At 37.6% G+C, this 15726-nt stretch overlaps 1 protein-coding gene across 1 annotated transcript in view; it reads left to right on the top strand.

The window, feature by feature from the left end:
* Positions 1 to 11721, top strand: part of CLIC4 (chloride intracellular channel 4) — a 92805-nt gene extending 81084 nt beyond the window's left edge. Inside the window, exons 5-6 of the mRNA XM_031008375.3 lie at positions 7255 to 7436; positions 8168 to 11721. Coding sequence (XP_030864235.1) covers positions 7255 to 7436; positions 8168 to 8332 — 347 coding nt within the window. The 3' untranslated portion in view covers positions 8333 to 11721. The remainder of the gene's footprint in view (positions 1 to 7254; positions 7437 to 8167) is intronic.
* Positions 11722 to 15726: the final 4005 nt, after the last annotated feature.

Below are 15726 nucleotides of genomic sequence, written 5' to 3'. Positions count from 1 at the left end.
AATAACAGAGAATACATGATTGTTGAAAAAGTTAAAATAGTATAGAAATAAATAATAAAACTTAATTGCCCCTGTTTAATCACATTACATGACCTCTTCAACAATTTAGTGTTCTTCTTTTTTCTATGTAATTTTGCAAACATTTCTGTAAGTACGTATTATGTACATACATTATGCAGTTATACTTTTCACTTATATGGTAGAATTGCTTCTATATCAAAATATAGATCTACCTCAATTTTTAGAAATTCTGCTTTGTATTTTATAATATGGATTTTCATTTAACCATTTCCATGTTGATAGACATCTAGATTGTCTCAAGTTTTTTTTTTTTTCTTCACTATAATAAACAATGCTGCTGGTGAATGTCCTTGAGCGAGATTCCAAATAGTTCAAAAAGTTTGTGCATTTTAAATTTTGCTCTATTTTGCTAAATTGTTCTCCAAAAGTCTATACCAGTTTATATTCCCACAAACATGAAAGTATTCATTACCCCACACTTCGGACCCTGGTGTGTGTTAATCTTTGTAATTTTGCTGTGTTCTCTTAGACAAGAAAGGGTGTTTTGACTTTCATAATTACTTTTAAACTGATTTTGTTGCTCTGTTGCACTTAAAAATTTTTTGAGAGCTTTATGAAATAGCTTCTTAGGGATACCAGCATTACTACATCGGGGTATTGGAGAACAATGGTGCTACTTATTAGCTATAAGACAGGGAGCTACTTTGTGATGGCTTGCTACTGCCTTCTAGTGGTTAATTTTGACATTTTCTTTATATTTGCATACTCCTTTGTGATGATTGGTCTTGAAAACTGTATTGTGTTTATTGAATGGTGCTGTTTAGTACTTTTTGATATCTCTGTGTTTGTTTTATTGGCCATACCTTATGTTGATACATATAATTGTATCAAACTAATTCATCATTCTTTGTTTTCATTAATATACCCTTGTTATGACATTCTTAACTATGAAAAATTACTAACACCGTAGTCAGGTATAGCAATTCGACTTCATCAGAAGTGCTTTGCTAAGTCCAAAATTATAGAAAAGACAGTCATTGTAATGTTATGCTAGACTCTTAATTTTCTTTTGAAAAAAATTTATTTAAATGAGACAAGGTCTCACCACATTGCCCAGGCTGGTCTTGACCTCCTGGACTCAAGCAATCCACCCAGCTTGGCCTCCCAAAGTGCTGAGATTACAGGCGTGAACCACTGTGTCTTGCACTGACGAATACTATGTTATAAACCTTGTAAATTTAGGATATTTGATTTTTATATATATAATTCAGGAAAAACATTAATTTAGAGCAGGTCTAAGGTTAAACATTTGCTCAAAAACTTGTCAAAACTCAAATAGCATTTGAGACAATAATTCAATGTTTGAATTCAGGCAACATTATCTTCCCCACAGACTGATTGCATTCATTGTAATCTGATCAAAGAACAAGTCCTTGTACTCTAATATGTTCTTGTTCTGCATTCACTACTTTTATTTATTTATTTATTTATTTATTTATTTATTTATTTATTTTTTTTGAGACGGAGTCTCGCTCTGTCGCCCAGGCTGGAGTGCAGTGGCGCGATCTCGGCTCACTGCAAGCTCCGCCTCCTGGGTTCACGCCATTCTCCTGCCTCAGCCTCCCGAGTAGCTGGGACTACAGGCGCCCGCCACCACGCCCGGCTAATTTTTTTAGTATTTTTTAGTAGAGACGGGGTTTCACCGTGTTAGCCAGGATGGTCTCGATCTCCTGACCTCGTGATCCACCCGCCTCGGCCTCCCAAAGTGCTGGGATTACAGGCGTGAGCCACCGCGCCCGGCCTACTTTTATTTTTTTTTGTTTTTTGTTTGTTTTGTTTAAGAGTCTTGCTCTGTCGCCCAGGCTGGAGTGCAGTGGCACGATCTCGGCTCACTGCAACCTCCACCTCCCGGGTTCAAGTGATTCTCCTACCTCAGCCTCCTGAGTAGCTGGGACTACAGGCGTGCACCACCATGCCTGGCTAAGTTTTGTATTTTTAGTAGATACGAGGTCTCATCATGTTGGCCAGGCTGGTCTTGAACTGCTGACCTCAGGTGATCTACCTGCCTTGGCTTCCCAAAGTACTGAGATGACAGGTGTGAAGCACCATGCCCGGCCATGCATTCACTGCCTTTAATAAGAAGCATATTAACTCTTGTTTTACAACCTTGAGGTTCTGCTCTCTCCTTTTCTCTTTTTTCCTCTTAAATATACCCATAGAAAGTGTTTCATCGTTTCCTGGAATTCTTACTGACCTAGCTGTTTCTCACATTGTATTCTCCTGTTAATTTATAAACTTTACATTTCAGCTAACTATATGCATTATTGCTGGCCTGAATATAATTAATAAAAATTTATGTTTATTGTTTTATGTTTTTGATTTTTTATTTTTAAGTGGCTTGTTTCTCTTGTCACTTCTGTAGCTGAGCTCTGCTAATGTCTCAACTTTATTTTACTGGGTTCCAGTGCCCTCTGCTGGTTATGTTTCATCCAAGAAATAAGCTAACTTGATCATTGGCTATGGCTAGCATGATCCTTTAATAATAAAATGGGTAGATCTTTGACCTTGCCACTTATCACTTAGGTAGGTAACACATTCTAATTTGTTTGATATTTTCCTAAGTAAAAAATATTACCGAGTCAGGTACGGTGGCTCACGCCTGTAATCCCAGCACTTGGGGAGGCCAAGGCAGGTGGATCACTTGAAGCCAGGAGTTCGAGACCAGCCTGACCAACATGGCATAACCCCATCTCTACTAAAAATACAAAAATCAGCCGGGCGTGGTTGCTCATGCCTATAATCCCAGCTACTCGGGAGGCTGAGGCAGGAGAGTCACTTGAAACTGGGAGGCGGAGGTTGCAGCGAGCTGAGATTGCACCACTGCACTCCAGCCTGGGCGACAGAGTGTGAGACTCTGTCTATAAATAAATAAATTAATTAATTTTAAAAATGTAGAATTAAATACATAACAATAATAGCATATAGGACAGAAAGGAGGTTAATGGGGTTCTAAGGTCTTTGCATTATCCTGGAAGTGGCAACAGTTATAATTAAACTTTAATGAGTCAAGGAAACAAAGACTAGAAAAGGATGTATATTAAGCTAATAGAGGTGGAAATAGAGGAATAATTTTTAAAAATGTAATCCATAGGAAGGTAGGAGAGAAGAAAAGAACACAGAACAGGTGGACAAATAAGAAGTATATAGCAGATTTGAACCAGAGTTTTTAGTAATGACATTGAATATACATTATTTAAATATTCCAAATGAAAAAACAAAGTTTACCAACTGGATTAAAAACAATGTTGCTTATGTACAAGACTGTATCTATCTGTCTATCTATCTATGAAACACACACATACATACATGAAATGTGGATCCAGGAGAGCTAAAAATGAAATAGTATAAATACTAACCTAAAGAAAGTTGACAAAGCCACACTGACATTGGATGAAGTAGACTTTAAGGAAAGAAGCATTATGAGATAATGAAGCGTGTTCCAGACTGATTTAAAAAGGTTAATCTACCAGGAAGATAAAATAATTCTAAACTTATCTTACCAAGTAACTAACCTGAAAATATAAGCCAAACTGACAGAACTAAAAGAGACAGATCAATCCACAGTCATAGTGGGGGATCTTAACTTACCCCCTTAGTAACTGTTAGAATCAACCGCAAAAGGAAAAAAATGAGAAGATAAAATTGAACAATACAGTGAACAAATTTAATCTCATATATGTATATACATATCTCACTGTACTTCAGAATATACTTTTGTTTTTCAAATGCACATGGAACAAAATTGATGGTAAAGCTGGGCCATAAAGCTAAAAATTTTTCCAAAAAAATTGAAAACGTGGAATGTTTCTCAATCAAAGAAAATATGATAGATATCAATAACAAAAGTACAGCTAGAACGGGGCACAGTGGCTCATGCCTGTAATCCCAGCACTTTGGGAGGCTGAGGTGGGCAGATCACTTGAGCTCAGTAGTTCAAGACCAACTTTGGCAACATAGCTAAACCCTCTGTCTACAAAAAATACAAAAATTTGACAGGTGCAGTGGCATGTGCCTATAGTCCCAGCTACTCAGGAGGCTGAGGTGGGAGGATCTCATGAGCCCAGGAGTTCGAGGTTGCAGTGAGCCGAGATCGTGCCATTGCACCCCAGCCTGGGTGATAGGAGTGAAACCTTGTCTCAAAAATGAAAAAAACAAAAGCTACAGCTAGAAAGTTTCTACATGTTTGAAAATTAATTAGTATATTTCTAAATAATCCACAGATTGAAAAAGAATAAAGTGATGAAAATACAGAATGTCTACATTTGTGAGATATGGCTAAAACTGTGCTTAGAGGGAATTTTATAGTTCCAAAAGCCTATATTAGAAAAGAAGAGAGCTAAATATTGGTGAAGTAAAAGTTTAGAAATACTAAAGAGCAGAATATAAGGAAGTAGAAAACAAACATGACATTGAGCAAGGAAGCTAAAAGCTGGTTCTTTGCAAAGTCTAACAAATAAAAAAAATTGATAAATCCTTGAAAAGAAAAATCAAGAAAAGTGAGAGTAGACAGCAAAAACCAATATTAGAAATAAAAAGGAGGATTGCTACAGATCTTACATTAAAATGATTTTTGGAGGATATTATGAAAAAATTTATGCTTATGATTTTGAAACTATTGGAGAAATTTACAGAAAGTACAGTGTAACAAAATTGACACAAGGAGGAATTAAAAATGTGAATATTCTTATATCATTTAAATTTCTTATAATTAAAAAGAAAACTCCAGATCCAGATGGCTTCACTGTTGAACTCTTCCAAGCATTTGAGGAAGAAGTAAGGTCATACTTTCATATACCTTTCCAGGGAACAGAAAAGAGGGAATGCTTTCTAACTTGCTTTTTGAGGGCAGGGAGCCTTGATACCAGAACCATACAAGAACATCAAAAGAAAGGACAATTTCAAGCCAATCTTTCTTTAATATAGATACAAAAGTCTGAAATAAAATATACCAAATCCAGCAACATAACAAAAGGTAGTACAACCAAGTTGGGTTTCTCAGGAATGGAAGATTGTTTAAAAATTCAGAAATCTGGCCGGTTGCAGTGACTCACGCCTGCAATCCCAGCACTTTGGGAGGACCAGGCAGGCGGATCACTTGAGGTCAGGAGTTCGAGATTAGCCTGGCTAACATGGTGAAACCCGGTCTTCTCCGCAGACTATTCCTCCTACCTATCCTTTAAATGATGTTCCTTAGGGCTTTCTCTAGGCCCTCTGCTTCTCCTTTACTCCATGGTTTCAGTGTTCATTTATGTTCTCATAACTTCTAAACACGTTGCTCCAGCTCAGTTTGTGACACTTGAAACCATATTTGTCTGTCTATTGGACATCTCTACTCACATGTCTTACAGGCACCTCAAACTCAGCATGTTAACTGAACTCATCTCCGTAGCCCCTAAATCGGTTTCTCCTTGGGAAGGTAAATGGCTCAGTAAATGACACCAGCATTCACCCTGGGAGTCTTTAGTTTGTTGACCAGCTTCTCTATACTACCCTCTGTCCCCAAGATCTAAACTCTCTGATGATAGGAATGTATTAGGTTTTATTCAACAGTGAATTTAACAATCCTTAGAATAAGACTTGGCGTGTAGGAGGGGCTCAATTATATTTTGTTGAATACATCTTCCCCCCTTTCTCCATATTCACTTTGGTTTCTGAACTCTGTTAGTTTTTATTTCCTAAAATCCATTCATTCCTTTTTATGCCTATAGCCCCTTACCTAACTAAGACTACCATCTATTATCTGGACTACCATGAAGGGACCAAGGGCTGAGTGGGTGGCTGCAATTTGGAAGAAGAGGTTTGGGGTTAGGACATATGTACATTGCTGGTAAAATATCTAAGATGCAGCATGTAAGCCTTTACCTTTTTCCTTAAAGGACACAACTGAATTCAGACTTAAAACTACATGGTTTGCCACCTCATGATATTTAAGTTTCTTTTATGGCCAGTTACCACAATCATCTGTGTAAGTTCATCTATTCTGAGAGTGAGGGGGAAGGTGGATTTGGAAGGAAAGGATAAGAAAGGATAATAGAAGATCTGTCTGTTGTTATTCCATATTTTTAATGACATTCCCACCCCCTTTCTGCTGAGGGCCACTAACCTTGACTTTCCAGATATACAGTGGTGCTCTGTCCCACTTTAATGAATGCCATCAAAATATGGAATAACAACAGACAGATCTTCTATTATCCTTTCTTCTGAATCATGACAATCAGAATCATGACAATCTGAATCATGACAATCAGAGCATCTTAATCTATTTGGTTAAAGAGGCTCCCAGTTCAGTATTGTAAATTGAACTCCTTAATCTGACCTTTGTGTTTTTTGTATAAGATAGTGCTATTCTTGGCTTCCTGTGAATTATAAGACAGTTTTGAAAATCTCAGGTTTTCTGTTTGGATTGTTTGAATTGGTATTTCTTAACACATTTCTTGCTGATAAATCAAAATATTCCTGGGGGAACAGGAATTAAAAATGAGGGCAAAAATCTGTCTCTAAGATTTTTTTAATCCCTAGATTTGAATTAATATGCTTGCCTTTTCTCATCCATTTTTCCAGTTTAAATGTCAAATGTGTTGGACCATTTGTGTTCATGTGTGGGACATTTAGTTGTTAGCAAGTTTTTTTTGAGACAGAGTCTCGCTCTTTCGCCCAGGCTGGAGTGCAGTGGTGCTATCTCGGCTCACTGCAAGCTCCGCCTCCCGGGTTCACGCCATTCTCCTGCCTCAGCCTCCCGAGTAGCTGGGACTACAGGCGCCCGCCACCATGCCCGGCTAATTTTTTGTATTTTTAGTAGAGACGAGGTTTCACCGTGTTAGCCAGGTTGGTCTCGATCTCCTGACCTCGTGATCTGCCTGCCTCGGCCTCCCAAAGTGCTGGGATTACAGGCGTGAGCCACCGCGCCCGGCCATTTGTTAGCAAGTTTTTACAAATACCACTGCCTGACATTATTATGCTTATTTATACTTTTACCTGAACAAACTTGTTTCATCCCCTGCCCCACCTAATTGAGCTCTAGGAGAGCAGGAGCCTTGTCTGTTTTGTTCTACAGTACCTTGTTTCAGAGTAAACATTTTTAAACAGTTATTGACTCAAAGAGTCTGCTTCTCCTTGGGGACTTGAGTGGTTTTCCTTCTTACAGCATTCTCATCTTTTTTTTTCCCCCCCAAGCACTGGAGAGGGGTCTCCTGAAAACCCTGCAGAAACTGGATGAATATCTGAATTCTCCTCTCCCTGATGAAATTGATGAAAATAGTATGGAGGACATAAAGTTTTCTACACGTAAATTTCTGGATGGCAATGAAATGACATTAGCTGATTGCAACCTGCTGCCCAAACTGCATATTGTCAAGGTAGGTCTGTAGGGGGTGATGTCGCATTGCCATTACCTTGTATTGTATTTACTAAAGTGGCATTTCCTTTGTGCTCAAAACATTTCTGATTTTATATGACTAGTTGTTTAACTCAATGCTGTTTAGGCAATAGTTGAAGCACCCTAGAGTTAGTTAAATGGAAAATTATGTCTTAAAATTGAGGAATATAAGAAAGATGAATATTTTTTTTTCTGTGACTGCATACAAATTCAAAGATATAATGCGTGACTTTGAATTGGAGTTTGCCACACTGACTTATGTTATCAAATTCTGTTCTGTGATCACACCTTGCTTTCTCTATTGAAGGCAAAAAGTATTGAGCATTTATTATATGAGACACTGGGCTGGTCACATTGTTAAATAGAATAATAATAAGCGCTAGTTGTAAATAAAGACCTAAGATAACAAAAACAGATCTAAAATAGCATATGTGTGTTGTGAAGTATTTTCCAGTGATTATACTTGGCTGTCTTTCTGGATGTCCAAGGCAGTTATTTGCAGTCACTGTCACACTTCTAAATCCCTGGTGTAGCTTGCAGTCTTGGTCATTATTTAAAACTCTGGTTAGAATGGTGGTGATGGACTTTTTTTCATATAGAAGCAGTTCTCAAAGATTTAGAGCCTTAATTATTTGCTCCAAAATCAGAGATATGTCTAGTTTACAAGACGTGGAAATAAGTCTGTTAACTTTTGATCTCTTTGTATTTCAGGTGGTGGCCAAAAAATATCGCAACTTTGATATTCCAAAAGAAATGACTGGCATCTGGAGATACCTAACTAATGCATACAGTAGGGACGAGTTCACCAATACCTGTCCCAGTGATAAGGAGGTTGAAATAGCATATAGTGATGTAGCCAAAAGACTCACCAAGTAAAATCGCGTTTGTAAAAGAGATGTCTTCATGTCTTCCCCTAAGAATATGCTTTTCCTAACAGGCTACTCCTTCCTGTAGAGCAGAAATTGTATTTTGCACGAACATGCAGTTATTGAAGATTAGGATCAAGGATAGACAAGGTATAGTAGTTATCTTAAAATATACACTCCTAAGCAGTATTATTTTAAAATCCTTTTACCCTGGCTACCTCCCCTACCCGGGTTCCCCTCTCTTTAATTTGGAGACACTCCACCACAAACTTTTCATTTTAGAGGTAGCTTGCCATCTCTCAGGAGCCCTCACCATTGTGTCCATTCACTGTGTATAGATGGCAGAACTTTTGAGGTGCAATGTTTAATTGTTAAAAATGGTAGCCACGACTTTATCAGGCAGCCCCAAACTGGTGCATAATGCATGGTACAAGAAATATTTATGTATTTTTTGGAATTTTGTAATATTTAGTAAGAGTATATGAAAGGATTGCTACTGTATCAGAAATATTGTTTCAATTTAGTCTATCCTGGATATGTACTAATGAATATTACCACCAGAGAAGAGAGCTTTCTACAAAAGTCACTACAGATTTTGCTATATTGCTTTGTAGATAGATTTTTACTTTTGCCTAAAAGCATTTATCCTTCATACCAATTGTAACATCTGACACCATGTAGAAGCTAAAAGTTTAGAGGGAGTAAGGGTTTTCTCAAGACCTTCCTCAAGCATTTTATCTTTATAAGAGAAACTGATGGGCACCTGATACTCGGTCTAAATACGTTTGTTATATGTGTTTTGCCCTGTGCCATTCATTTGGAACTTTATTGCTTTCTTTATTTTAAAAAGCTTGTTTTTACATAATCATAGAGCTTGCTATTTGTACATCTTTTGAGCAACACTACATAACTGATTTTTAGTTGACTTAGCTATAGCAGTACAATGATTAGTAATGTAAAAATTAACACAGAAATTAACCTAAGGAATGAAGGGTGGGTTTGTCAAAATATCAAGTAAATTTTTGTTTCTAAAGTACATTTAATGTAGATGACCTAAAGAATGCATTATCCATCCTATATAAAAAAAAGATAAAACACAGGTCACCAATTTTCTCATTTCACCCCATTTACCTTGTATAGAGGATTGTTCATTCCTTTGGGACTAAGTTATAGTTATGGTGAGTGTGTATTTACTGTAGTTTTGCCTGATCTCACTCATTGCACTTCCTGGAGTTAAACTTTCCAACAGCCATGTTGAGGAATAGCACTCTGCATGTTTTTGTTTTGTTTTTCGGGGTTTTTTTTTTAATTGAAGCCCTAAACCAGGAATTATTTGTGCTCTAACAAGGGAGGATGAACTTGCTGAAAATAAAACTTTGCTATGTATTTACTCTTTTTTAAAAGACAAAAGCAAAACCAGACTTTCTACGTACTACTCCAAAGACTGTGATTGTGACTATAATACATTTTTGGTAATTTTTTTATACCTAATTTGTATAGGAAGTGCTATTTCTCATAGGCTGTTTCTTGAAATTTTAAGTTTATTGCTTTAAAATGGCAGTGTTTCTCCCACTTTGATATGCTAACATTTAGTAAGCACTGGCTTTATGAAAGCAGCTTTTTATAAGTATACTGCATTTTTTGAACCTATCGTTAATTAGCTTAGTATGAAAGATAAGAAAATCTCCATGTTGTATCCATTTGGCTCAGGAAGATTCTTTGCCTTACCTTTCTTAGAACTCTTTATTACTTATCAAAAGTTTGAGTACCCGCTTGGTTTTTTTTTTGGTAATTAAATATTGTATGACTTATCTGGTTCAAGGAAGATGCACTATTCAGTTATCTATTGAGAAATTATTTTGCAGTGGTTTTAGTGGGTGAAAATGTCCCATCTGCACCAGTACACAGGCAGGCATTATCACTCTTCACCTACTTTTTAAATAGTGGCAACTTGGGATTCATTCTGGTGATTCTGAACCTTGCCTCATAGCTTAAAGTATAAAAAAGATTCAAGAGAAGTGAGGTTTGTTCTTTCCAGTGAATGGTGGACTGAGTGGTGCAAGGTGGAGGGCTAGCAGAGGAAAGAACTCCATTCTTCAGAATACAGTGATGAAAATTCATTTTGAAACTCAAGTATTTTCATTTTGGATATTCTCCTGTTTTTATTAAACCAGTGATTACACCTGGCCATCCCTCTAAATGTTCTAGGAAGGCATGTCTATTGTGATTTTGATGAAGACAGAATTATTTTTCTCTGTAGAAAGACAGATACCACTTTATCAGGGAAGTTAGTCAGATGAAATGGAAATTGGTAAATGGACAAAAGCTAGCTAGTAAGAAGGACGACCCAGCAACATGCTTTAACCCCATTGTATGTTTGTGGAAAGAGCATAGTTTAACATCTTGAGAAATTTGGGACATAAAGTTTTCATGGTAGACAGTTCATGCAGTATATGAATTGACATAATGGAAATAATCTGATTTTATTTTTACAACTAACATCCATTCCCCTTCATTTAAACGCCTTTTGTGTTTTACTTCAGTGAGGAGATTGGAGTCTGAATGGATCTGTTTTCCAAGAGATTCTGAGAAATTTTTGTATTCAACTGTTGGAAAGCTCTCTATTCTAGTTGATAAAGCTTCCCTTTTTTGATGTAGATGCAGATATTCTATACAGTTCTGTTGTCTTTTACTAGGACTGTTAACTTTTGTGATAAAATTCAAATAAGATTTTATTTCTTGGTAATTTTGGCTTTCACAATTTATCTTTAAATCCTTGAGCAATCTGTATACAATTAAGAGATTTCTGACATTTATTCTTACACTAAGTGGATCAACTCTAGGATTTAGGCATGTTAACTTCTATTGTGTTCTGAATCTCTCCAGAGTTGCGTGTAGATAGCATTTATTTCTGTGCACTTAAACCCATTTAGAAAATAACTACAAAGTAAAAATGTAGAGGAAATAGAAATGTATTTTTTCATGAACATTTTGATACAAATTTCGTCATTTAATGATTCACCAATTTCTTGCATTAATTTGAATTTAAGCATTTAATTCAAAGAGAGGGGAGCATTCATTATTGATACATGTGGGCTTTTAAAAACTCCATCCTTTATAAATAGTCAAGGTTTGGGCCACACAAAGTATATTTTTATCATGGAAAAATTTCAACTCCTCAAGCCGTAATGTTGAACAGAATTGGAGTATTTTCTTTATAATTTCTTGAACACGCAAATGAAAGCTTATTATAGAATGCATGTATTTTCTTTTCTCTTTGGAACATCAGCACCAGTATATTGCTGGCAGCTATTGTATTAAAAAATAAAGTATATTTTCACTATCATAAAGGATTCTTTTTTCCCCCCTCATGAAAATAAACAACAACTTGGGGTAAAAGTGTTTGAGACTACTATTTTTTTTTTTCTATGAGTGATTCAGCACATTTAATAGGTTAAAGGAGAAAAACCATAGGATCATTTCAATAGGTACAGAAAATAACTTGATTAAAATATTCATGTTACTCATTCTTAGAAAATAGGTAACTTTTTTTTTAACCTAATAAAGACTTTTATTGAGAACTTATAGCAAATGAAACAGAAGCGATCTCGTTAAAGTCAAGAATAAGACAAGGTTGCCCTCTATCACAGCTACTATCCAGCTACTTTAACAGCTACTTTATTTAGAGATATCCTAGCCAATGCAGTAACATCAGTGAAAGGAATAAAGAATGGAAAAGAAGCAACAAAATGACTGCCCTTTGCAGGTAATGATGTTGATGGTGTGTATGTGTATAAAATCTAAAATAACTTACAAATACTAAAAATAATTCAGCTGGATTTCTAGTTGCAAGATCGAGGAACAAAATTTAATATAACTACTATATACAAATAGTAAGCACATTGAAAGCCAATAGAGAAATTGGTAACATTGGTTTTTTTCTGGAGGAGAATTGGGTGCCTGAGGTAAAGGGGTGGGAAATTATCAATGTATACTTTTAAGTTTTTAGAAATTGGTAAATATATTACCTATTCTAATAAACAAAAAGTGCTTTAAAAAACGAATAAAGATCCTAAGTGATTGAGGATCAAATCAAACAATGTGCAATTCCTAGCCAAGCATGGTGGCTCATACCTGTAATCCCAGCACTTAGGGAGGCCAAGGTGGGAGGATTACATGAGGCCAGGAGTTCAAAACCAGTCTGGGCAATACAGCAAGACCCTGTCTCTACAGGGAAAAAAAAAAAAAAAAAGCCAAGTGTGGTAGCGTGAGTCTGTAGTCCTAGCTACTCGGGAGGCTGGGGAAGGAGGATCTCTTGAGCCCAGGAGTTTGAGGCTATAGTGAACTATGGTTGTGCCACTGTACTCCAGCCTGGGTGACAGAGCAAGACCCTGTATCTTTTTTTTTTTAAGTGCAATTCTTTATGGAGAAAAGTACAAGACATTATTGAAAGGCCTATGGATAGGCATACCATATTTATGGATGGAGAGCCCAAAAGCATGAAAATTTAAATTCTGACTACTTATAAATATATTTGCCAACAAGATCCTAACAGGTGTTTTTGGAAACTAGATAAATGGATTCAAAAATTCATGTGGAAGAGTTATGCCCCCAAATAGCCAACATATATTTGAAGATGGGGAAAGAGAACTTGTCTGACAAGATATCAAGACTTAATAAAAACTTAGAGTAATCGATGGGTAGGATATAGGTCACAGCAACGCAATACTACTGCTGCAACAACCATAAAAAACTATTAAAACACCAAAATAGGCCAGGTGCAGTGGCTCAAATCCCAGCACTTTGGGAGGCCAAGGCAGGTGGAATCACCTGAGGTCAGGAGTTTGAGAGCAGCCTGGTCAACATGATGAAACCCTGACTCTACTAAAAATACAAAAAATATATAACAATAGTGATGGAAGGAAGGTAAGTGGAGTTAAGTACTTGCGAGATTCTTACGTTATTTGGGAAGTGGTGAAAGTACCAATTTAAGAAAATGATGATAAATCATGGATAAATATCACAATTTCTAGGATAACTACTAAAAGAACTACAAGAATAAATAACTTAAAAATCTAAGACTTAAGGAGGAAATGGAAGTTTAAAAAAGTTCAATTCAAAAGAAAGGACAAGGGGATCAAATGAACAAAACATAGGACAAATTGGAAAAATAGCAAAAGGTTAACTGTAAATCCAACACTTAGTAAATTTATGAAATGTAAATGGGCTGAACAATGTTAAGTGTCAAACTGGATAAAAAATCAAAACCCAATATATGCTATTTACAAGAGACAAATATATGGGCCCAGAAGGGTGAAATTAAAGAATGGAATAGTTAATTCATTGACACAGTAAATAAAAAGAAAGAAGATGTGACTATCATACAAAGTAGGTTTTGAGGCAAGAAGTGTTACTGGAGATGAAAAAGGATGTTTTACAATATAGGACATTGATAATCATGAACATTCACTATGAAAATGTTAACAGTCCTAAATTTCTGTGTATGTAATAACACCTTTAAATAAAAATTGACTAAACTAAAAGGAGAGAAATGTCTGCAATTATGAGGTCAAATTCATCCTCATAATTGGAGATTCTTAACATAGCTCTCAGTAACTGATAGAACAAGGAGGAAAACACATGCGTGTGCACATACGTACACACACAGGAATAGCAGAAGAGAGAATAACACAACCACTTGACCTAATGGATGCATATGGCATGCTATATCCAACACTGCAGAATGTACATTCTTTTCAGGTATATGTGGAACTTTTAGTGAAACAGACCCTATACCGACCCATAAAACAAGCCTCAACAAATTTCAAAGGAATGAAATACAAAATACGTTTTCTGACCACAGTGGAATTAAACTAGAAATCAATAGTTGAAAGATACCAAGAAAATCCCCAGAATAAGGAACTACAGTAGCCTACAACCCATGCTGATTTTTTTTTTTTTTTTTTTTTTGGCAGAGTCTCACTCTACTGCCCAAGCTGGAGTGCAATGGCATGATCTTGGCTCACTGCAGCCTCTGCCTCCCAGGTCCAAGTGATTTTCCTGCCTCAGCCTCCTTAGTTGCTGGGATTACAGGCGCCCTCCACCATGCCTGGCTAATTTTTGTATTTTTACAAATACAAAAATTGTAACCTGTTGGCCAGGTTGGTGTCGAACTCTTGACCTCAAGTGATCCACCTGCCTTGGCCTCCCACAGTGCTGGGATTACAGGCGTGAGCCACCACATCCTGCCTGAAAATCTAAATTTTTAAATTTAACACACATATTTATTATATACCAGGAACTATTCTAAACACTTTACATATATTAACTTAGTCTCTTTAACAATCCTATGAGATAGAGACTATTATTCCCATTTTACGTGTGAGGAAACTGAGGCATGTGGAGGTTAAGAAACTTGCTCAAGAGCCTGGGAAACATAGCAGGACCCTGTCTCTACAAAAAAAAAAAAAAAATTAAGGTTGTGAGAGCCTCTGGTCCTAGCTACATGGGTGGCTGGGGCAGGAAGATCGCTTGAGCCCAGGAGTTCGAGGTTGCAGTGAATTATGATCGTGCCATTGCACTCCAGCCTGGGCAACAGAGCAAGATCCTGTCTCTAAATAAGAAAAGAAACTTGCTCAAAATCCCACAGCTAGTAAATGACAGTCAAAGCTAGGCGATATAGCAATATGCAGATAGTGCTCAGCAATCTTTAAAAGTGTGTCTGTTTTCCGCCTTAAAAGAGTGGACTTGGCTCCCTGGCCCCTGACAACTAAGGTAGTTGGTTGCCAGGTAAGCAGAGGTCCAGCTGGAACATATAGATTCTTTAAAAAAATAAATAAATAAAAATAGAGACGGGATTCTAGCTCTGTTGCCCAGGCTGGTGTCAAGCCCCTGGCCTCAAGCAATCCTCCTGTCGTAGCCTCCGAAAGTGTTGGGATTTCAGGCGTGAGCCACCGCGCCCGGCCAAGAGCACGTTTGGCTGGTTTGTCCTGAGGGGCAGGTCTCTCGCACCAAGCAGGAGGTAGAGGTCCCGGGCCCAGAGGGGCCCTGCGTCCCCCACCTCCTGCTGCGAGAGGCATCAGCCGGCGTTGTCCCTAAAGCCCCTGCTCGCTTTCCTGTCACCACTCGGGTGCGGTTCCGAAGTGGCCAGCAGGGGCCGCGGTTCCCCTCCTTTCGGCGCCACTTCTGCAAGCGGGCTGGGACAGCTGCAGGACCTCGTCAGTTTGGGGAGCTGCCAGACCCGATCAGCAGCGTTGTCGGCTTCCTTCCTCTTTATCAGATCTGTCAGGGCTGCTGCGCGCTGCGAAGGCGCCTCCGGCCTCCTTCCCTCCTTCCTGTGTCGAACGGACGCTCCCCGGCGCCGCTGCGAACCGACACCTCCGCGCCCCGACACCTCCGCGCCTC

Source organism: Gorilla gorilla, chromosome 1 (genome assembly GCF_029281585.2).
Source record: "Gorilla gorilla gorilla isolate KB3781 chromosome 1, NHGRI_mGorGor1-v2.1_pri, whole genome shotgun sequence".
Taxonomy (NCBI): Eukaryota; Metazoa; Chordata; class Mammalia; order Primates; family Hominidae; genus Gorilla; species Gorilla gorilla.
This window is presented reverse-complemented; position numbering and strand designations above follow the sequence as displayed.